This window comes from Mesoplodon densirostris, chromosome 7 (genome assembly GCF_025265405.1).
Source record: "Mesoplodon densirostris isolate mMesDen1 chromosome 7, mMesDen1 primary haplotype, whole genome shotgun sequence".
In the NCBI taxonomy this organism is placed as follows: domain Eukaryota; kingdom Metazoa; phylum Chordata; class Mammalia; order Artiodactyla; family Ziphiidae; genus Mesoplodon; species Mesoplodon densirostris.
Window position 1 is genome coordinate 47,590,787 of NC_082667.1, and position 23,650 is coordinate 47,614,436.

Genomic DNA, 23,650 nt, shown 5'->3' on the forward strand with positions numbered 1-23,650 from the left:
ATATATGCCAAATAAAAAACAATAAAACAAAACAAAAGCTACATCATGCCATATCATATCCAAAGTTCAGAAAATCAAAGATAGAGAAAAAAATTTTGAAAGAAGCCAGAGGAAAAAACACCTTACCTATAGAGGAGCAAAGATAAGAATTACATCTGACTTCTCAGAAACCACGTGAGCAAGAAGAGAGTGGAGTAAAATATTTAAAGTGTGGAGATTTAAAAAAAAACTATCTAATGAAGGAAGACAGGAAAAGGAGTTAAAAGATATACAGACTGGGAAGGAAGAAATAAAAATATTTTTGTTTGCAGATAACACTATTGTCTATATAGAAAATCTGAAAGAATCAACAAAAGAAAAAACCTTCTGGGCTTCCCTGGTGGCACAGTGGTTGAGAGTCCCCCTGCCGATGCAGGGGACCCGGGTTCGTGCCCCGGTCCAGAAAGATCCCATATGCCATGGAGCGGCTAGGCCCGTTGCCGCGGAGCGGCTAGGCCCATGAGCCATGGCTGCTGAGCCTGCGCGTCTGGAGCCTGTGCTCCACAATGGGAGAGGTCACAACAGTGAGAGGCCCGCATACCGAAAAAAAAAAAAAAAAAAAAAAGAAAAAACCTTCTGGACCTAATAAGCGATTATAGTCAGTCTTCAGAATACAAGGCCAATAAACAAAAGTCAGCTAGTTTCCTACATTCCAGCAACAGAGAAGCAGAATTTGATATTGAAAACACATTATCATTTACATTAGCACTCAGAAAAGTGAAATACTTAGGTACAGATCTAAAAAAATATGTATAATGTTGATATGAGGAAAACCACAAAACTCTAGTGAAAGATATTTTTTAAGAAACCTAAATAAATAGATATTCCACATTCATAAATAGGAAGACTCAGTATTGTCAAGATTTCAGTTTTTCCTAACTTGATCTATAGATTCATTGCAATCCCAATCCAAATCCCAGCAAGTTATTTTGTGGACAATGACAAACTGATTCTAAAGTTTACATGGAGAAGTAAAAAACCCAGAAAGTCAACTCAATATAGAAGGAGAAGAACAAAGATGGAGAACTGACACTACCCAACTTCAAGACTTACTATAATACTACAGTCATCAAGACAGTGTGGTATTGGCTAAAGAATAGTCAGATAGATCAATGGAATAGAATGGTGAGCCCAGAAATACAGCCACATAAACATAGTTAACTGATCTTTGACAAAGGCACAAAAGCAATACAATGGAGCAAAAATAGTCTTCTGTATAAATGGTACTGGAATACATCCACATGCAAAAACAAAAAGACCTAGACACAGACCTTACACCTGCCACAAAAATTAACTCAAAATGAATCATAGCCCTGAATATAAAATGCAAAATTATAAAACTCATAGGAGATAACATAGGAGGAAACCTAGATAACCTTGGGTATGGCAATGACTATTTAGATACAACAACAAAGGCATCATCCACTATAGAAAAAAAAATTGATAAGCTGGAATTAATTAAATAAAAAACTTATGCTTTTCAAAAGACAATGTCAAGAGAAAGAAGTCAAGCCACAGCTTGGGAGAAAATATTTGCAAAAGACACATCTGATTAAAGGATTTATTCAAAGTATACAAAAAACTTTAAAAACTGAACAATAAGAAATCAAACAACCCACTTAAAAAATGGGCAAAACACCACAACAGGTACATCATCAAAGAAGATACACAGATAGCAAGTAAGCATACGAAAAAATATTAAACATCACACGTCATTAGGGAATTACAAATTAAAACAACAAAGAGATACCTCTATACACCTATTATAATGGCCAAAATTCAGAACAATGAAAACACTAAATGCTGGTGAGGATGTGGAGTAACAGGAACTCTCATTCATTGCTGGTGGGAATGGTACAGCCACTTTGGAAGACAGTTGGCAGTTTCTTACAAAACTAACCATACTAATACCATACAATCCAGCAATCGTGCTCCTTGGTATTTACCCAAATGAATTGAAAACTTATGTCTATACAAAATACAAAAACCAGTATACAGATGTTTATAGAGCTTTATTTATAATTACCAAAACTTGGAAACAACCAAGATGTCCTTCAGTAGGTGAATGAAAAAATACCTTGTGGTATATCTAGATCAGCACGAAAAAAGGGGAGCTATCAAGCCATGAAAAGACATAGAGGAACCTTAAATGCATACCACTAAGTGAAAGAAGCAACTCTGAAAAGCCTACGTACTGTATGATGCCAACTATATGGCATTCTGGAAAAGGCAAAACTACAGTAAAAAGATCAGTGGTTGACAGAGGTTAGGGGTGGGGAGGAAGGACTAAAAAGGGAGAGCACAAAAATGTTTAGGGCAGAAACTTCTCTTTATGATACTACAGTGGTGGATGCTTGTTATTATACAGTTGTCCAAACCTATAGAATGTACACTGCCAAGAGTGAACACTAAAGTAAACTTCAGACTTGGGCTAATAATGATGTGTCAGTGTAGGTTCATCGGTTGTAACAGATGTACCGCTGTGGATGTCGATAGTGGGGGAGTTTGTGCATGTGTGGGGACAGAGGTGTACGGGGACTGTCTGTACTCTCTACTCCGTTTTGCTGTGAACCTAAAACTGCTCTTAAAATATCAATTTTATTAGTTAAAAAATAAATTATATCCAAATTGAATGCATCATTCTCTCCCTGCCATCTTCCCAACTTCCTCTCCCTCTAGGTTCCTCCTTTTCAATAACTGGAATCGTGATGTATCCAGATGAACCCTATTAGAAACCTAGGAATCAACCTTTACTTTGTGTCCTCCCTTGTATATTTCATGCAATCTCTTTATCAAGTTCTATGCATTTTCCCTCATATATCTAGAATCTATCTCCTTCTTCCCCTCTCTAATGCCACTGTTACAATGCCCTCTACCCACCAACCAGTTTTCCCTTGATCTACCCTTGGGCTAAGTGTTATGAACAAGTACAACTATTTTTATGAGCTTTTTGTTTTCTAATCTATCAGACTTCTGTAAATCAGGCCCAGTGCAGACCATAAAATGCAAAGCTTAGCTGTTCAGAACTTTCTTGATAACTTTTCTTATAACAAGGCTTTAATTAAATTAAAAACCAAAGCATTACACAGGTAGAGAATGAGGAAAGAGATGGAATAATGGTTTATGGCTTTGGGACATCTGTTAATGTATTAATCGAACTAAGAAAATGAAAGGGACACAAAGGTCAGTTAGACTTCCATCCCATTCCTGTACTTAGACTATTTCAATGCATTCCCTTTGCCTTCAGGACAATATCCAGATTCCTAAACACAGCATACAACGTTCTTCATGACCTGCCTACTGTCTTCATTCCAGCTTCATCTGCCCCTATTCTGCATTCACCCACTTGTTCAGGCCAAATTTTAGAAGTCATCATTGTATAATCTCTTTCCCTTGAGTCACTGTCCTCAGATTCTCTCCCCACCATTTGAGCCACCAGCAAATTCTGTTGATTCTACATTAAAAATATACCTAAATCTATCTACTGTTCATTTCCATGCCTTCCACTCTAATCCAAGTCACTGTCACTGACTGCTCTTCTTGTCTAAAGCAATTCCTTCCTACTTTCCCTGCTTCTATCTTGCTCTAAATTCCATTCTCCACACAGCAAGAATGTACCTTAAAATATATATATATATATATATATATATATATATATATATATATATATGTATTTTGAGATCCATCTGATGACTTCTCATCTCACTTAGAATAAAATCCAAATTCCTGCCAAAGTTCTCTGCATTAGTTTCCTATTGCTACTGTAACAAAATTACCACAAACTCAGTGACTTGCATAATATAAATTTATTCTGTTGTCTTATTTTAGACCTGTAACCTCCAGAATTCACTTCAAGGTGACAATACGGCTGGTCCCTTATAGAGGCTCAAGAGACAATGCATTCCTTGTTTCTTCCAGCTTCTAGAGGTGACTGGCATTCCTTGGCTTGTGGTCACATCACTCCAATTTCTGTTTCTGTTGTCACATAGCCTTCTTCTCCCTCTGACCTCCTCTTTCCCTCTATAAGGACCCTTTACATCAGGCCCACCCAGATAATAAAGAATAATCTCCCCATCCTCAACTTAATCTTATCTGCTACATCCTTTTTACTATGTAAGATAACAAATTCACAGGTTCTGGGAATTAGGACATGGACACCTCTGTGGGGCATGTGATTTAGTCTGCCACATTCCATACAAAGATCATGAGAAAAATATTTCATCATAAAAACATGGATTTGTTAAAGTTGCTAATAAGGGGAAGCATCACAGTAATAGAGTCTCAATAACGTCTCAAAAGGGGGTGGTAAGGGGAAGATATTTATAGGATCAACCATAGGGTGCCTTTGTGGTGGACATTAGTAGCCTAGGCAGGAATTTTACAAATTAGAATTTGTAAAGTAACTGAATTACTAGAACCTATGAATCTGTGCAGAGTTACAGTTAAATCAGTTTATTTGTGGTCTTATATTGTTACAAATGGGCCTAAATAAGCTGGTGTTAAAACAATAAGAGCTTAAAGAGTTTTTATTACATATCATGGAATGGTACAGTTGATCATTTCAGTTTTTGCTTCATTTCATTTTGCAAATCATTAGTTTTGGCTTCATTTCTCAGTCCCCCTTCTTTTGGTCACTCTGCAGCCTAAGCTGAAAGAAAGACGATTATTTTCCTGGGGAGGTGATAAATCCAGATCTGCACTGCTATTTAGTAAGTTGCAATTACATATTGAATTTTTCATGGTAGTCATATTGACCTCTATAAGTATCAGGCTTTCTTGTTCTTTTTGTTGGATGATCATTTGTAAATCATCTAGTGTTAGCAGTGGCTGTGCAGCAGCATTTAAGACTCTGAAGATCATATATCTGGTAACTGCTATGCAGACAGACACTAAGACAAAAATTATTAGAGTTTGAAAGGCATTTGAAAGCTATATTCTTAGATTTTGAAAACTGAACAATGAAAGCATGTGACAATCTATTGGGACTTTCCTTATGTAATCAAGTTTCTTTTTCCCTTTAATTTGGGTAGGGTTTATTCAACCTTACTAGTGTATGAGGAATACAGGTCTTGGGGATACCATGAGTAAAGGACGCAGATGTCCATTAGCTATCTAGGACCTTAATCCTGAAGTGGGGGAAGAAAACAGCTGAGAAGATAAAGATGCAAAACCCAAGGGGATACAGGTACAAAGAAGAACATGGCAACAAACGGGGTCTTGTTCCAGCTGTCTTGGTTGGAAACAGCCTACTTCATGCAGTCTTTAGTTGTTCCAAGGACCTAGGGCTGTCTCTTCTCATGGGACATCTACCTCTAGATGTTACCTAGATTCCTCAACATGCCCTATAAAGCCCTTCATAATCTGGTCATATCTCTGGGATCATTTCCTAAATCTTTTTCTCTTCACTCTCTCTTTGGTGGCCACACTCTTCTTACTGTTCCACAAACAAGTTAATCTTGTTCCTGTCTGAGAGACATTGTACTCACTGTTCCCTTTATGCAAAATGATCTCCCCAATATTTGCACCGCTGACTCCCACAATCCACTCAAGTCACATGTCACCTTCTTAGAAAGGCTTTCCCTTGTCATCATCCAATTTAAAGTCCTCTTGATTCTTTTACCTTGCTTAATTTTTCTTCATAGCACTCTTCTCTCCCTGCATCTGTTTCATATTTATTTGTTATATGCCCCACTTGAATATACACACCATTCAAGAAGGCAGAAAACTTTTCTATTTTGTTCACTGATGTGTTTTCAGGACCTAGAACACTATTCAGCATACGTAGGTGCTCAATAACTACTCGCTGATTGACTGAATAAATAAAAACCTCACATACACTATGTTTCAGCCGTATATAACAATTTGCAGTCCCCAAATGGCTCCTTCTTTTGCAGATGTGGTTTTCCTCTGCCTGCAATAACTTCTCCTTGATTCCTTCACAATTCCTAATCATCCTTCAAGAGTCTGTTTATGTGTCACTGTCCCTGATAAACCTTTATTGATCCCATCAGGAAGAACTAGGTGTCATCTCTCTTTGTTCTAATAGTACTCTAGGCATACCTCTATCATATTACTTAATACAGTTGACCCTTGAACAAAGCAAGAGTTACCCCCCATCTCCCACCCCACTGTCAAGTCGAAAATCCATGTATAGCTTTACAGTCCAATCTCTGCATCTGCAGATTCAACCACAGGGATCATGTAGCACTACAGTACGTATTTATTGAAAAAAATCTATGTATAAGTGGATCTGTGCAGTTGAAATCCATGTTGTTCAAGGGTCAATTGTACATTGCATTAACATTTTGTCTAATCTATGTCTGTATTCTGAGACTCTAGTAGAGGGCTTTGCCCATAGTAAATTCTGAGCAAGTGTTTGTTGAATGATTTTATTCATTGAGTGACAACTGTGTGTCAAGCACTGTACTAGTTTTTATGCACATTATTTTATTTTTTAAAGTTTTTATTGGGGTATAGTTGATTTACAATGTTGTTTTAGTTTCAGGTGTACAGCACAGTGAATCAGTTATACATATACATATATCCACTCTTTTGTAGATTCTTTTCCCATATAGGCCATTACAGAGTATTGAGTAGAGTTCCCTGTGCTATACAGTAGGTCCTTATTAGTTATCTATTTTATATATAGTAGTATGTATGTATCAATCCCAATCTCCCAATCTATCCCTCCCCCACTCCTTACCTCCAGTAACCATAAGTTTATTTTCTACATCTGTAACTCTATTTCCATTTTGTAGATAAGTTCATTTGTACATATATACAATGGAATATTACTCAGCCATAATAAAGGATGAAATAATGCCATTAGCAACAACATGTCTAGACCTAGAGATTGTCATACTGAGTGAAGTAGGACAAAGACAAATATCATATGATATCGCTTATATGTGTAATCTAAATAAAGGCTACAAAGGTACATTATCTTAATCCTGACAAGAAATCTGTAAGATATATGCTACTACTCCTGTTTTACATACGACGAAACTGAATAACTTGCCCAGAGTTTCAAACCTAAGTGTGTCTGACTCCAAACTGGTATTTCTCCCATTGCCTCAAATGAATAAATAAATCTCCTTAATTTTAGTGATACTTACTGGTCAAAATTTAATATCCTAATTTTACAATTAACATTGAAACTCTGATCTTTTAGTTCAGTGTTGCATGCTGTAATACATTTTTACTTGATTCAGCCTCTTTATATTACAGGGAAGAATGGACCCCAGGTACCTTAACAGCACAGGTATCCTATTTTTATTCTGCTTCATACTTAAAGAGTTTTTGATGATGATTCAGGGTCAAGGTTTGGTTACTCTTTCCTTTTAAGAGAAGGATTATATTTAAAAGCTAGTCCACATGTCATCTTTCAAGAGGTATAAAAGGCCCAAATACATTGAAAGTCATATTGAAATTATAGAATTAATATACCTGGAAGAAAGGAAAATGTGGCAGGAATGAGTTAAAAATAGTAAGACAGTCACACATATGTGGGAGAACCTGGTGGTCACCCTGATTTCTGTCTTTTCTGCATGCTAGGTGAAGCAGTGTGTACTAAATTTTAATAAAGTTTTTAGAAGTACATAAAATAGTATCACAAGGATCTCAAGCAGTGAGAGCCCAAGCTCTAAAGTCAGACAGACCTGAGATCTAATCCTTGCTCCCCTACCTAATAGCTGAGCAAATTTAAGCAAGTTACTTAACCTTTCCTAAGCCTCAATTTCTTCATCAGTAAAATGAAGAGAAAAGAAGGGCATTAGGTAGGGTAGCTAATTACTACTATAACACACAGCATTAAAATTTTAGAGGCATAATTTAATAAAACAAGTAAAATCCAATACAGGCGTTCCTGGTCATGCAGTTCTCTGGGGCACGATTCCTTCAAGGACTAATTTGGGGCCCCATGCTTCTTCTATTTTGCAGTTTTGACTTCCTCTAGATTCTTTGAAATCTTCATTCAGCTGGTAGGTAGGGAAAGAAAGAGAATATGGCACATGTGTAGGAGGTTTTAGAGGTTTTGTGGGTCCAAACTTAAACAGCTTTCATGGTTTCTGTCCACAGTCTATTGTGTATTGTCAGTCACATGACCCCAACTAATCACAAGAGAGGCTGGGAAACATAGTATATGTGCTCAGGAGAAAAGGAAACAGACTTCGGGGAATTCAGAGGTGTCTCTGCCACTTCAGGTCATGAGGTGGTCTCAGGGTTTAACTGAGATAATGCATGTAACATGCTTAGCATAGGGTAAGTAATCAACACAGTTGCATGTAATTATTATTATCACAAGGGTGTATGCTGCGAGTCTGAATAAGGAAGTGAAGTCCTTGCTTGGAGGTTCTAGCAAGAGAGCTCAGCTACATTCAAAGAAAAGTCCTTACCTTTGTGTAAGGTTATATAAGATTATGATCTTTAACTGATTTGGCAGCATCAGGAAACATAAACATCGAAAGGTGAGGGATGTAGGGGTTGCCAAGTTGTTCATGTCAGCTTAGCTAACAGAATGTCAAAAGATTATAATTTAGATAAGCTTAATGTCTAAGAAGAGTGGGAATAGGGAACTGGTAGACCCTTTGGATTTGGGAATGGGCTTAACTGAAATAATAAAGGGTAAAAATTCTGATCAATCCCCTCTTCCATATTCTTTTTCTCCCTCATTTTCTTACTTTAAAGTTACAGACATCATAAAGACTCTTCAAGTGCAGCATATTTTCTTCTCCCCACTTATTTTTCTCCCCTGTTGCCATTTAAAATAGTGTAAGAACTCTGAGAACAGAGACCATGTTTGCCTCACACATTATTACATCTTAGCACCTAGCAATGCCTAGCACAGGGTATGCAGGCAAGAAGTATTTGTTGAATGAATTTAATATATATGGTAGTTGCTTCAAGTCTTGCTTAAAGAATCTAGATAAAGTAATGGAAAGACAATGAGTTTTTAAATCTTCCTTCTATCACTTGAGTATTTGTGGGATTCTGGGGCTTCTAAGGCTTAATTTTTTTTTTTTAAGCAATAGAGAAAAATTGTATAAGCATTTAATCTCTAAGATTTTTTTCTTCCCTGTATTAAGTGGCACAATTCTTTTTAGAGTTATAGTAATGAGAACTAAATGAAAAAATTCATGTAGTGTTCCTAGCACATAGAAAGCATTCAGAAAACGGTTGTTCCCTCCCCTGTACCTCGCACCTCTCTACAATATACTTTTTAATTTAGGGGACCCTAACAATTAATTGACACTAATTGTTTTCATATTTAGAAACTTCTAAAATATACCCTTGAAAAAAAGTACAGTGATATTTCTAACAGAAGCTAGTTTATTTATAAGGTGAACATGTCTACAGTTATTTGAATAATGGTGGTTTATAGGAATCTCTTTGGTAAAAGTAATGGTGAAATACCTTCCTAGAATGTCATTCATAGTAGTGCAAAAAATACATGTTGCCTTCTGTGTGTTTAGGTATAACTTTTACATTTTCCCTAAAGATGAAATATTTAGCTACTGATTTAGCTCCTGTTGACCTCAGCAGGGGTCTACCAATGCAGAGGCTCAGGCCACCTGGTAACTTATTAAGTGGAACCCACAGAAGAATAGTAAGGATGTCTTAAGAATTGGGTAACTCCATGGCCCAATGGACACAGGGCAGCAAACTGGGCACCAAACTGCAGATGGATTGCAGATGCACTGAAGGAAGTCATTACAGTTTTGAGAAATTTGGGGCTGGCTTGACAAAGATGAAGCCTGCTGGTTTAAGCACTTTATGTTCTTGGCAAAAGCATGGTGTTGCAAATTTTCACCAGCCATAGTGAAAAAAAGGGGGGAAAGGGAATGGGAGGAGACCACAAAATTCATGATGATACATAAAATGTTAACCATTAGCTTTGCATCTTTTGAGAGTCACCAGATTGAAGCACAGTATTTTGGACTTGGCTGGCAGATGGTGTACACAGACTTTCTGAGTATGTTAGCATTTCATTTGAAACTAGCAAGATTACATAGGACTATCATGATAATTTAACATTCATGGAGATTTTAAAATTTATCCTTAAACTTGTGTTGAAAGTGGGGCATTTTAACATTTTAAAAGGCTTTGTGAAATAGATCTGGATCTCATAGAACAGATTCACAGGATATAATAATTCCTCTAAAATGCCCACAGGACAGTTTCAAGTGTCTTCTTTCCCTGAAAATCTGGCTTACGCAAGAGAAAAAGAGGCCAAAGAGAACAAAGACTAAACCAGGGAAGATGGCAGGTAGTGATGTCTGGATTCTCTGAATGGGACTTCTCCACTTACTACCTTCTCACTTCCTTCTATGGTCTGGACCTTTAATCACCACAGCAGTCAGCCTTGTAGGGTCAGCTAATCTCTGGTGACATCACCGTACTACTTCCCTTTTCAAATTCCAGTGAAGCTATGTGTTTCCTGTCCTATTTGACACTCTAGAGAAAAAATACTGGCCCATTAGTATCCAAATTTAGACTGGCAGCAATGTGTCAAGTTTTCAGGGAAGAGATAAACAAAAACAGGTGACATTTCCAAGCCTCTCAAGAAAAGGGGAAAAAACCCCCAACCCTTCTGGGGTAAGTAAGCAGGGAGAGCTTCAATACCCACTGTAGGGAGAGGCCTGCTGACAGCCTCCGAGAATGGGCCGACGGAAGCCTTTTCCTTTTCATTAAAGCCAGGATGGTTTTGGGGGCCTCCCTAAACACATTCTTGATTCTGCTAGGAAAGCCCAAGCAGCTCTGACACCCCCTTGCTCAGGGGGTACTGTGAAGGTAGCTGCACCTCCTCTTCGGGAAGCCGTTGGTTTCAACCACAGACACTAGGACACCCTTGTGGGGGAAAGGGGAGACGCCATACGTCCCTCGCCCCGCCCCCTCCCCCCCCGTGACCCCAGCGAGCCCAGCCTCGGGCGACCTGTTGGCAGCGAGCATCACGTGACGCGGCGGGCCGCGCACTGCCCCCGCGGGGGAGCCTCCTGTTGCGCCGGCCGGGCGGGTTCCAGCACGTAACACGCGGGCGCCGCCCCGCTGTTCCCTCGCCGAGCGAGGGAGGGCCTGCGTCGAAGAGGAAAGAGAAGGGAAAAGGGGCGGGAGACGGAGAAGGAGGGGCGGTGCCCGAGTCACGTGACCCGGGGCAGCCCGGAAAGCTCCGAGGAGGAGCCTGGCGCCGCCATTTTCCTGCAGCTGCCTGTCCCTTTTGCCCAGCCCGGCTTCAGCTGACCAGGGAGGGGGTGGGCTGAGCTGAGGCGGGGGCAGGGGAGTGCCCCATATCGTGCCTGACCCCGCGGGTGACAAGAGCCGGTTCTTTCCGGGCTGGGTGGCAGCGCGCGGCCCTGAGCCCCGCCCCAGGCCGGCAGGCGGAGAAGGAGCCGGTGGGGGTAAGGGGGGTGGGGGTCCTCCGGCGCTTGGGGGTCCCAGTCCCCGCCGGCTGCCGAGCGGGAGGGGTGGCGGAGGAGCCGCAGAGATGTCCGGCCAGAGCTTGACGGACCGAATCACCGCCGCCCAACACAGTGTCACCGGCTCCGCCGTGTCCAAGACAGTATGCAAGGCCACGACCCACGAGATCATGGGGCCCAAGAAAAAGCACCTGGACTGTGAGTGAAGCCGACCGCTGCCCCCGCGACCCGCATCCTTCTCCCCATCTCTTTTCTTCCCCGCTTCAGCTGCCTCTTCCCTCCCTGCGTCTTCTCTGGCGCGGCGGGTCCTGTGCTCATCCGAGCTGTGTTCTTTTTGCTTCCATCACACCTGCCTTCACGGCTTCCGTTCCCTGTCTAAAAATCCCTGACAAGCCACTCCCCTCCGGGTTCCTAGGGGACCCTCGCTTCTCTGCCCGGTGCTCCGCGATACACATCACAGCCGGCCAACTTGCCTCTCCACCTAGCCCCTCACCTCCCGGCCTCCTCTGTCTGCTGCAGCCGTCTACTCTTTCTTCCCACCCGTCCCGTGCTGCCTAGCCGCCCTCTCCTGAGCGTCTCCCCGCTTGCTCCCGGCCTCACCGCCCTATTGTTTCCCCACTAGCATTCTTCGGGTTTCCGTAAACGCCCGGTTCCGTGGGCCCGGATCCCTCTTTCTCCGCAACCCTGAGGGCCGCCTCCCTTGAAGTGATTCCCACTTCCTTTGCTCCACTAGCCTCTTCTGTCCCTTCCTTTCCCGGTTTTCTCATCCACCTTTCCTCTCCCCCCCCCCCGCCCTTGAGTTACCTTTCTTTGCCTCTGTAGCTTCACTTAAGTTCCTTCGTCTCATTGTAAATATCATACTCAATATCCGACTTTTTTACCCTGACTACTTTCTTCGTGGGCGTGAAAGTAAAAGGGATTCCATTGGTGTGGGGAAAGCTTTGTGGAACGTCGGGATTTTTAATCACCTTTGGTGGGGTTTAATCATTGTATTTTCATGCTTTTGACTGGGATAATTTGTGAATGTCAGTCACCCCCCCCCCCCTTTTTTTTTTCTAATGGGGATATGGAAAAGGGTTTGCTGATTTTGGTATCAATTCCTAGAGCTGTTAAGTGTGGCGGTTTGAATTCAGAAGCTTGAGTGAAGCGTAGACTATTGGAATTCAAAATAGATTAATAATCAAATCTACAAATAATACATCCTTTAAAAAACTGGTAAAAAGATATTTGGTGATGCTTGAGTTTGGACTCCGTTTTAATTTATGCTGGTTATCTTTTGAGGAACTAGCTTTTCTTACACGCATGATATTATACCATTCACTAACTTAGCTACAGTTACTAGAGCTAACTCCTCCCAACTTTTTCCAAACCTGGAAGCCACCTGTAATATCCTCCTTTTTTATTCCACTCCTTTACCTCAAGGTACAAAGATCAGTGGATTACTCAAGCTTTGAATCAATGGAGATTTGACCTGAAACTTTTCAGGGAAACATAGGGGAAAAGGCATTGTAATAGATAAGTTCCTTTTTTAAATGGCTACTGGACACATAAGCCTGACTGACTTCATCCTACGTGAAAGTTACTTTGCTTTACTGTTTGAAGCAAGAGTGAGCATGTCCTGAAAGGGAATTCACTGACGGGAGTCCTGTTTTGAGTTCTCGTTTGGACTTTGGCCATAAGGTTTGCGCTTTTAAAAAAAATGTACAAAATGTGAATTCTTCCAAGATACTTTGCTCATGAAGTACTGTTAGAACAAGTTACTGCTACAGACAACCCCATTATTCATTGTGACTTATTCCTTCCTTGTGGAAAAGTTTAAAAAAGCATCATTATTGCTTGGTTCTTCTTTTGATGTGCGGTTCATGGAGGCTGCTTGTTAACTATCAATCCTTGACTGTTTTAAAGAATTCAGAATATATTTAAATGGTGACACATTTATAAATGGAAAATTCTTTAAAATATATTATGAAGCCGTAAGTGCCTCTTTTGATTGTCTCATATTTGGAGTAGACATTTCTACTGTTTACTTCTCTTCAAATGACTACTTGGCTTGCTCTACCTAATCTATGGTTTGCCCTAACACTGTTAATTCTTTTGTTAGGTTGGTTTTGTTGTTTGTTTGCTTTTGGCGTTGAAGAAACTACTTGTGACTTTGTGAACTGTTATCCTCATCTCTCCCTTCAAAATGATAAATTATAACACGAATAGATACCACTTTTAAAAGTCTTTTTAAAGGTTCTTGTCTTATTTCAAATGTTGCAGTTCTAACACATTGTGGAAAAGGTCAGAAAATAGGCTAGGTAAATTTAGGAGAGTGAGACTTGCTTGTGGTTTTATGAATGTTAGCCTTTTCTCTTGTAATGGAAGCTGCTGCAGATAAGAACTGGGATTAAGTTTGGTATGGATAATCTCACATTTGTAGTCTTTTTCTCTACCACTGCTGTGTTTATAAATTCCCACTTCAGAACCTGAATATTCCTGGTAATGTTTGATTTTTTAAAAAAACCTGTATGAATAAGGAGCCACTTACTCTATGAGGTTTTTAAAATACAGTAATACTATTTTCCTTATATTGTTGTTTAAAACACCCTTATAACCAGTTCCACTAATGGAATAAATTTAAGTCTGACCAATGAGTGGTTTTTGTAAACACCTTCTTCCCCCACACACTCTAACATACTTTGAGGAAATTGAAAAGGCTTTCACAAACAGTTCTGTGTTTTGACATCATGGACTTTTAAGTCTTTAATGTAGATACAATTTTTCCTCTTTTAGGAATTTTTCTTTCTAGTGAAGGCTTAGTTCTCTTGCGCCTTTTAATATACTGAGAAACTGTTGCCTAATTAGTTGACCCTAATAAAAACGATTTCATTTTTTAAATATTAGTATTTAACAAAAATATGCTTAAGACTGTTTTTTCCTATAAGCCTTTAGAGTGTGGAGGTGGTTTCTGTGTACTTCGCCAAGGTCTGTCTATATTAGGAAATGATGATTGTAATCCATGAATTATGGCTTAATTCATACTACATTGTATACTTGTTTAAGCAAGAGCTTTTGCTTTGCTTATAAGGGTCAGTAGATAATAATGTCAAGTAGTGTCCCTAGTGTGAAAAGAGTTGTCAAACCTGAAACATATTTTTAAAAATAAGCATGGTTTGCATTTAATTTCAGGCCTCTAATGGCCGTAATCAAGATAGAAGAATAGCAGCCTTGTATTTGAAGGACTTCAGTTTGCCAGGCACTTATTAACCATTATCTAATTTAATCCTTTCTCATAGCTATGGGAGAGGCAAGTCATATGCATAGAAGGTCATTTCTAACTAAATTTAAAGAGGGTATAGAATACTTAAAACATTATTGGTTGAAGTACAGACAGAACAGTTTTAAAATTTATAAATTCTTAAAGTAAAAACATTCCTACGTGATTTCACAACCTTTACTCTTGTTTTTTGACAACACTTTTTTCTATACTTGTTTACTTTCCTTGGGCATTTATGTTGGGGCATGTTTCACTGAGATGAAATATTATGTTAATGGCTCTAATGTTTTCACTTTTTTATCCATATTTTTTCCAGTTAATTTCAAGGGACACTTCATTCCAGCCACCATCTGCCTTACATTCTGTACAACAAAATCAAGATCATGTTCTTATTAAGTATCCGTTATAAGCATATCTCTAAGGTAGATACAGTGTGGGTACTTGTGTGTTGTGTACTGGCTCTAGACTCTGCCTACTTTTAATTGTGGAAACATATTTTTTTTAAAGTAAGAATTTCTGAATGTTTTGAATATGCAGAGGGTGGAATTTGTATTTGGGTTCGTGGTTTGTATAACCATTGAAAATACATATAAAATATTGACATGCACCCAAAATAATTATCTTTCTAAGCAAATTATTGATTTTTAATGTCTTAGTTAATGATATCCAATGGGTGCTTAGTTTGTGTATTGTCAAGAATATATCTGGTAACTGGGATCTGATTTGAAAGAAGGTACCTGTGAGGAAGATAGTAAGTAGAAGATCTGCCCCTAGATGGCGCTTGTTTAGAAATAAGGTAACTGGGGCTTTGCAAATGGACAATTATTTCGTAGTTATGTTTGGGCTTACTGTTCTTTCCCATAAGAATTAATCGTATAATTTATATTTTCATTTTCATTATTTGACCTATTCTGTCCCTTACTACTTTAATAGTTCTGAAATACCAAAAAAATGGTAATTAAGTCATCAAAGTGGTAATAGTAAGATTTGACTACTTATGACAAATGCAGGAGGTATATAGTAGAACTACACAAACTACACAAAGTTTTTCCTCCTTGACATATTTAGTTATGTTTCTGAATAGTATGTATTTTAAAAGAGAAACCTGAAGAGAATTTTACCTATAGCCATTTCGGTAGCTGCCTTATTTGTAACTAGCAAATTAATTCTAAAATTTCTTTGTAAAATAATTAGGTTTCACTGGTGGACTTGTTACTTTAAGAAATACTGTTTAGACGTTATTCATCTATTTTTTATCCTTGTAGCAGTTCTTTTTATGTTTATATATTTTATATATCTGAATACTTTTTAAAGATGTCTTAGAATTTAATTTCAACTGAAAAGAAGTGAAACTTCATTATGAAGTAACATGCTTTTTTTCTCTCATTTGAGTTGTAAAGCACTTGTATGATATTTAATTAGATGTTTTATTTTTTTAACTTTTTTAAGCTCTTCCACTTTACTTTGTAAATTAAAAAAATTATTTATTTATTTATTTTTGACTGTGTTGGTCTTCATTGCTGTGTGCTGGCTTTTCTCTAGTTGCAGTGAGCGAGTGCTACTCTTCGTTGTGGTGTGTGGGCTTCTCGTTGTGGTGGCTTATCTTGTTGAGGAGCACAGGCTCTAGGCATGCGGGATTCAGTAGTTGCGGCACCTGGGCCCAGTAGTTGTGGCTTGCGGGCTCTAGAGCACAGGCTCAGTAGTTGTGGTGCACGGGCCCAGCTGCTCCGCGGCACGTGCTTCCCGGACCAGGACTCAAACCCGTGTTCCCTGCATTGGCAGGTGGATTCTTAACCACTGCGCCACCAGGGAAGTCCCTTTTTTTTTTTTTTTTTGGCTGTGCCGCACAGCTTGGGGTATCTTAGTTTCCTGATCAGGGATTGAACCCGTGCCCCCTTTAGTGGAAGCGTGGCGTCCTAACCACTGGACCGCCAGGGAATTCTCTAGATGTTTTAAAAATACATTGTTTAATTTATTTTAACTAATCAGAATTGCTTTAATTTAAATAATGTGAAAGTTCACCAATTTGTTTAAAATAATTGATTTTAATTATTCATCAGAATTGCTTTAATTTGAATAAAGTAGTTTATTTTGACTTTGATTATCATTTAGAATATTTAATGTGAAAGTTCACCCTAATACATAGAAAGTCTCTTCTGTTTTCTTCAGTTTCAAAGTGCTTAGTTCCGTGATTTTGCCCTAAAAGTCAAAGAAGCAAGTAAAATAAACTTAAAGACTTCTTGGCAAGAGGTTAGAGCCCTACCAAGAAGAAGTAGGGTTAGATTTTCAAAGTAAAGGCTTAATATTTGCTTTTCCTGTTCTTTTGGTGGCTGAAGTGGCATTTCCGTTACTTTGTGTTCTGTCTCAGTATGTTCCCAGTTAAATGGCTTTATATATTTCTTTAGAGAATTGAAATTTTTGGATTTGATCTTTCAGAATTTTGTATATTCACTGTGTATATGGTTCTTTTCGTGGAGAATTGTTTGTAGGCAGTTAAAATTTACTAATGATATTCCTTTAAAAGGGAATTTTAATGAACTTAAACCTTTGTATTAAAAATTATGTTCAGAATTGTAATTTGCCAGGTTATCAGAATATTAAGGATTTCTCGTTACATTAGAATATAGTGGCAATACTCACAGCTAGATGTGTTTTTTGTGTTTATGCCTAGGTTGTGTTTATATTTATTTAACAAATGTTTATTTATGCTTACTTTGTGCTGGGCACTCACATTACTGAACACTTTGCATTTATAAACTTGTTTATTCCTTTCAACAACTTTGTGAGAGATTTTATTATTATTATTTTTAAATTTATTTATTTATTTTTGGCTGTGTTGGGTCTTCGTTGCTGCGCGCAGACTTTCTCTAGTTGCAGCGAGCGGGGGCTACTCTTTGTTTTAGTACGTGGGCTTCTCATTGCAGTGGCTTCTCTTGTTGCAGAGCATGGGCTCTAGGCGTGCGGGCTTCAGTAGTTGTGGCATGTGGGCTCGCTCAGTCGTTGTGGTCGCGAGCTCTAGAGCGCAGGCTCAGTAGTAGTTGCTCCACAGCATGTGGAATCTTCCTGGACCAGGGCTCGAACCTGTGTCCCCTACATTGGCAGGCAGATTCTTAACCACTGTGCCACCAGCGATGTCCAAGGGATTTTATTATTATCACCATTTTACTGAAGAGGTAACTAAGGCACTGAGTTTCGTAATTTGCTCAAGGTCACATTGCCAGGAAGAGGAGAACTGGGATTTGAACCCAGGTAGTTTAGCATCAGGTCTGGCTTTCACTTTAGTGTAACTTTATGTAATGCTTTTCTATTCTAGAGAATGAATAGACCATGTTTATCTATTCATGGCTGTTTCTTAAAGTGTGGTCCGGGGATTCCTGGGAGTCCCCAAGACCCCTTCAGCGTATTTGTGAAATCGAAACTATATTCATATGCTGAGACATTATTTTCCTTTTCCATTTTCATTCTTCCACTATTGTACTGTGGAGTTTTCCAGAGGCTATGTGATACTGCAACAAATTGAATGTAGTAGCAGATATGAAAATCTAACTGTTTTCTATTAAGCCAGATAGTAAAGAGTTTTGGAAAAAATGTGAAACAATGCCACTGTTCTAAATTTTGGTTTTGGAAAATACAGTTATTTTTTATGAATAATGCTAACATATGATGAATTTTATTATTATTATTATTATTTTTTTTTTTTGCTGTACGCGGGCCTCTCACTGCTGTGGCCTCTCCCGTTGCGGAGCACAGGCTCCGGACACACAGGCTCCGCGGCCATGGCTCGCGGGCCCAGCCGCTCCGCGGCATGTGGGATCTTCCGGGATCGGGGCACGAACCCGTGTCCCCTGCATCGGCAGGCGGACTCTCAACCACTGCGCCACCAGGGAAGCCCGAATTTTATTATTTTAAAATGAATTAATATTTTAAAATTTCTCAGTTTTAATTTCTAACACAGTAAATACCAATAGAGAAAAACCACATAAGCAAAAGCTCTTTGGGGTCTTCAATTTTTAAGATTGTAAAGGTTCTGAGACTAAAAAAATGCAACTCTAAGGAAGGGTGTTTAGAAGAGGGGAGAAAAGAATACTCAGAGAGAAACTAGATGTAAGTGGTCCTTTAAATTCTCAGAGTAATTTTGATTTGATTTGATGGGTATCAGGGGCCCAATCATTATAGGACTGAGCAAGAGATGTGACGTGATCTTTTGATTATGTCATACTGTTGAGTAGATTGGAAAGAATGTGCTGTTTGACTTGGAAAGGAGACTTCTGGGGGGCAAAAAGAGTCTCTAACAGTAATGGAATTTTTCCTAAAAGGCCTTGATAGAGTCCATCATTAATTGAGACTCTTGATCTATTTTTCCTCACTTGTGTTGTTTTGTTTTAAATATATCTAAGCTATTTCTTTTCAGCCAAGCAGGTTAGGTACCAGTTGAGCCAAAATAAGTTCTTGACCCTCAAACTATTAGCCAGCCTTTGCAAATCCCATTCCTTGGACACAAAATATCTTCACCTCTCTGTCAGTACAGATGCATCCTTCCTTTTAAATCTTCTTTAAAATAACTTGCTTTTGTTAACATTCACATTTAAAGTAACCTCTTTCATAAAGACGTTACTGAATAACTCCCCCTGGTTCTGTCAGTCTAACATTATTATCACCATTTAAAGTTTACATATATATATATATTTTTTAACTGTACTTAGTATTATGCTTTTATATATATATTGGGTTCATGTGTGTTTTCTCTGTGAATAGGAACTGTTCTTTTTTGTACTGTTCTATGTCTCTTCTCAAAGTACCTAATCAGTGACCCTTTGGGTACCCAGTAAGTACTGAATGATTACACATAATCTCCCATCACAGCTCAGGCTATTCTGTGAACAACGTATGGACACACCGTAGAGATCTATTCCAGTAGATATTTTAATAATGTTTTTATGGCCATTATCTTAGTTGCAGTGAATGGTAATCACCTGGTTACAAAATTATATATGGAGTCATTCAGTAGCATTGATAAAAAAGATTATAACAAATTGCTATGGCACCCATGAGGCATTGAGGTTTAGTTTTGTTTAGGTATTATGTGGTTTTTCCAAAGTATTGTTATAGCGAAGAAAAAAAGTTTCTTAGTTACAGCTACTCAGTTTGAAAGCTATATTCAAATGCATGTTTTTGAGGATATGGTCTTAAAAGTAGAAATTAATTTTAAGAATTAAACAGGGGACCAGAATTAGATTTGAAATGTTCATCAGAGCTGCTTCCTTGTACAACTCTAGGAGGTGCTGATCACATTATAATCTATGTGCACGGTGCCTCCAGTATATAACTGTATGGCAGCCTCACTTTAGATATAAGGAAGGATAAAGTACACTTAATAGATAATGTCAAAATGCAAAAGAAAAGAAGTGACTGTTTTAGAATTAAGGCTTGTGAGGTGTGAAGCAAAGGTTGGAGTAGTAGTAGTGATGGCCTAAAGTACACGTAATAGATAACATAAAGATGCAAAAGAAAAGAAATGACCATTTTAGAACGAAGCCTTGTAGGGTAAGCAAAGGTTGGAGTGCTAAGTAGTGATGGCCATGATAGTAAGACCACTAAATCCAGATCATCAGTTCATTCCAGGGGCTGGTAGGAGTTGCTGCAAGTCTTCTCTGAATGCTTGGAATTCCAGCAGTGATTTCTGAAATGGTGCTGGTATTTATAGTCATAAACTTAGTACTTGAAAGTTTGCTAGGGGCCCTGATTTTACTCAAGGGACATTTCTTTCAAGTAGTGGTTGAGGAAGCTAGATATGCTTTCCATACTTCTTCCCTCACTAAAGATTGCAGGTATACTTTACAAGTGACTTCCTAGGGTATACTCAGTTGCTGTATTTTAATGTACATGTTTCTGCTGATTATAGATCTCCTCATGTGATTTATAAGCTCTGAGAACAAGGGTGTGTGTGTGTGTATGTATGTTAAAATTTTTATGTGCTGGTAATAGAGTTAGTTATCCTGTGGAAGCTTGAGAAATACAAATGTAACATTTTAAGTACATCTAATATGCAAAAATCTTATTGTAATTCAAGTGTATACCAAAAAGTAAATAGGGTGGTATTCACACCGGAGAGGATTTGCAGACCTTTTTGGTGTATTAGAAACAATTGTTTGCAGAAATTTATTATCATGTGTGGTATTGACTGATTTGAGATATTGTCATTTAATCCAAAGCTAATGTGAAAAGGGGGATTGTGAGGCAAAGTGATTTTTTTAATGCAATTTTTAAATTAAGATGTAGTTCACATAACATAAAATATATTCACAGTGTTGTGTGCAACCATCTCCAGTATCTAATTCCAGAACGTTTCCCCCCACCCCAAAAAGAAACCACCTATCTGTTAGCAATCACTCCCCCCCACCTCTCTACCCTCATTCCCTGGCAACCAGTAATCTACTTTCTGTCTATGGATTTTCCTATTCTGGACATTTCATATGAGTAGAATCATACAATACATGGCCTTTCATGTCTGGCTTCTTTTACTTAGCATAATGTTTTCAAGGTTTATTTATGTTGTAGCATGTAACAATACTTTATTCTTTTTATAACCTAATAATATTCCCTTGTATGGATATACCACATTTTGCTCATTCATCCATTCATGGACACTTGGGTTGTTTATCCCTTTAAATCCAGAAGAATAGTATTGCTATGAACATCTGTATAGAAGTGTTTGTGTTAATGTGTTTTCAGTTCTCTTGGGTATGTGCAAAGGAGAAGAATTTCTGGGTCATATGGTGGTTATATGTTAACTTTTTGAGGAATTACTAGACTGTTTTCCACAGCAGCTGCACCATTTTACATTCCCAACAACAATGTATAAAGGTTTCAGTTTCTCTGTATTCTTGCTAACAATTGTTATTTTCAGGGTATTAAAAAAAATTTTTTTTCATCGTAGTCATCCTAGTTAAATATATATAGTATATATCATGATTTTGGTTTGCATTTCCCTAATGACTAATGATGTTAAACATCTTGTTAATGATGTTGAGCTTATTGACCATTTGTATATCTTTGAAAAAATGTCTATTCAGATCCTTTGCTCATTTTAAATTTGGTTCTTTATTATTTGGAATGCTAGAAGAGTTCTTTACATATTCTGCGAACTAGATCCTTATATGACTTGAAAATATTTTTCCCATCCTGTGTCTTGTCTTTCCACTTTTTTGATAGTGTTCCCCCTGCCCTTTTAAAAATCAAAGTATAGTTGATTTACAATATTATATTCGTTCCACATTTACAACATAGTGATTCATAATTTTTTTAATAAATGATAGTGTCCTTTGATGCACAAAAGTTTTTAATTTTGAAGTTCAGTTTGTCTATATTTTCTTTGAATATTTGCGCTTTTGGTATAATATATTAAGAAACCATTGGCTAATCCAAGGTTACGCAGATTGACACTTCACCTACTCCTAAGAGTTTTAGCTCTTTTAGGTTTGATCAACTTTGAGTTAATTTTTATATATGGTGTGTGGACACAAGGTGACGTTAAGGAAAATGAAGGATATTTGAGTTTTTCCCCTTCTTTTGAGTTTTACATGGGGTACAACTCTGCTACCTCTTGTAATGTGGAAATAGAGATTAGTGAGGGAGAAAAAATTTTCCTTGATGGCATTCTCCTGTACTGGTAATAGTTCATTGACTATGGAAAATTCAAGTCAAACATTTTTCAACTGGATGGACTAATTAATCTAATCCAACAAACTTTTTTTTTTTAAGGTTCTTGGGATACTTTAAATGTGTGAAGAGATAATACATAGTTGCATGAGTGTCCATAAGCAGTTATTTTTGTCTATACAGAATGGTGTGTATGTTTCCATAGTATCTTGCACTTCTCTATAATGACTTGTACTTCTTTTTTTTATTGGAGTAAAATTGCTTTACAACGTTGTATTAGTTTTTGCTGTACAATGAAGTGAATCAGCTATATGTATACCTATATCCCCCCTCTTGGACCTCCCACCTCCCCATCCCACCCATCTAGGTCGTTACAGAGCATGGAGCTGAGCTCCCTGTGCTATACATCAGGTTCCCACTAGCTATCTATTTTACACTTGGCAGTGGTGCATTTATGTCAAACCTAATCTCCCAATTCGTCCCACCCTCCACTCCCCACCCTGTGTCCACATGTCTGTTCTCTATGTCTACATCTCTATTCCTGCCCTACAAATAGGTTCATCTGTACCATTTTTCTAGATTCCACATATATACATTAATATACGATATTTGTTTTTCTCCTTCTGGCTTACTTCACTCTGTATGACAGACTCTAGGTCCATCTACATCTCTACAAATGACCCAGTTTCATTCCTTTTTATGGCTGAGTAATATTCCATTGTATATATGTACCACATCTTCTTTATCCATTCATCTGTCATTGGACATTTAGGTTGTTTCCATGTCCTGGCTATTGTAAATAGTGCTGCAGTGGACATTGGGGTACGTATAGCTTCTATAATTATAAGTGTTTACAGAAAACCCTTGTGTGTCCTCTTTACTGTGCTAAATAGAGCATATAGCAAGTATGTAATAAAAAGATGCTGAAAGAATGAAGGAGGGATGAAATTTCCATGAGAGGTTTCTAATGTGTTATCAAAGAACGTTTTAGGATTTTTTCCATAAAGGAAGAGAAAGATTACTGTAGGGGTAATGCCTTTGCTATAAGTAGTAGTTGTTTGTTTAAACTTCTTTCTGTTTCCGTGATGAAGTAAATTTTTATTCTTTATTGGTTGAAAATGTGAAGAATTATGGAAGTTAAGAAGTAAATTTCCAGAGTTAGATTATATAAAATTAGGGTAGTTTGACACACTTAAAATATTATTTATTCCAGGACCTACTTAATATTGGTATATTTGATTTCAAATGTTTCTTTTGTTTTTGTTTTCTTTTTTTCCCTGTT

General features: G+C 38.1%; 1 protein-coding gene across 9 annotated transcripts in view; it reads left to right on the top strand.

The window, feature by feature from the left end:
* Positions 1–11,220: 11,220 nt before the first annotated feature.
* PICALM (phosphatidylinositol binding clathrin assembly protein) overlaps positions 11,221–23,650 on the top strand; it is a 102,056-nt gene continuing 89,626 nt past the window's right edge. For 3 of the 9 annotated variants that reach the window (XM_060102741.1, XM_060102744.1, XM_060102743.1), the window contains exon 1: positions 11,222–11,648. In XM_060102741.1, the coding sequence (XP_059958724.1) occupies positions 11,519–11,648 (130 nt within the window). In that variant the 5' untranslated portion in view covers positions 11,222–11,518. Of the gene's footprint in view, positions 11,649–23,650 lie in introns of all 9 variants that reach the window. The other 6 variants (XM_060102746.1, XM_060102747.1, XM_060102749.1 and 3 more) reach the window with 3 other exon arrangements.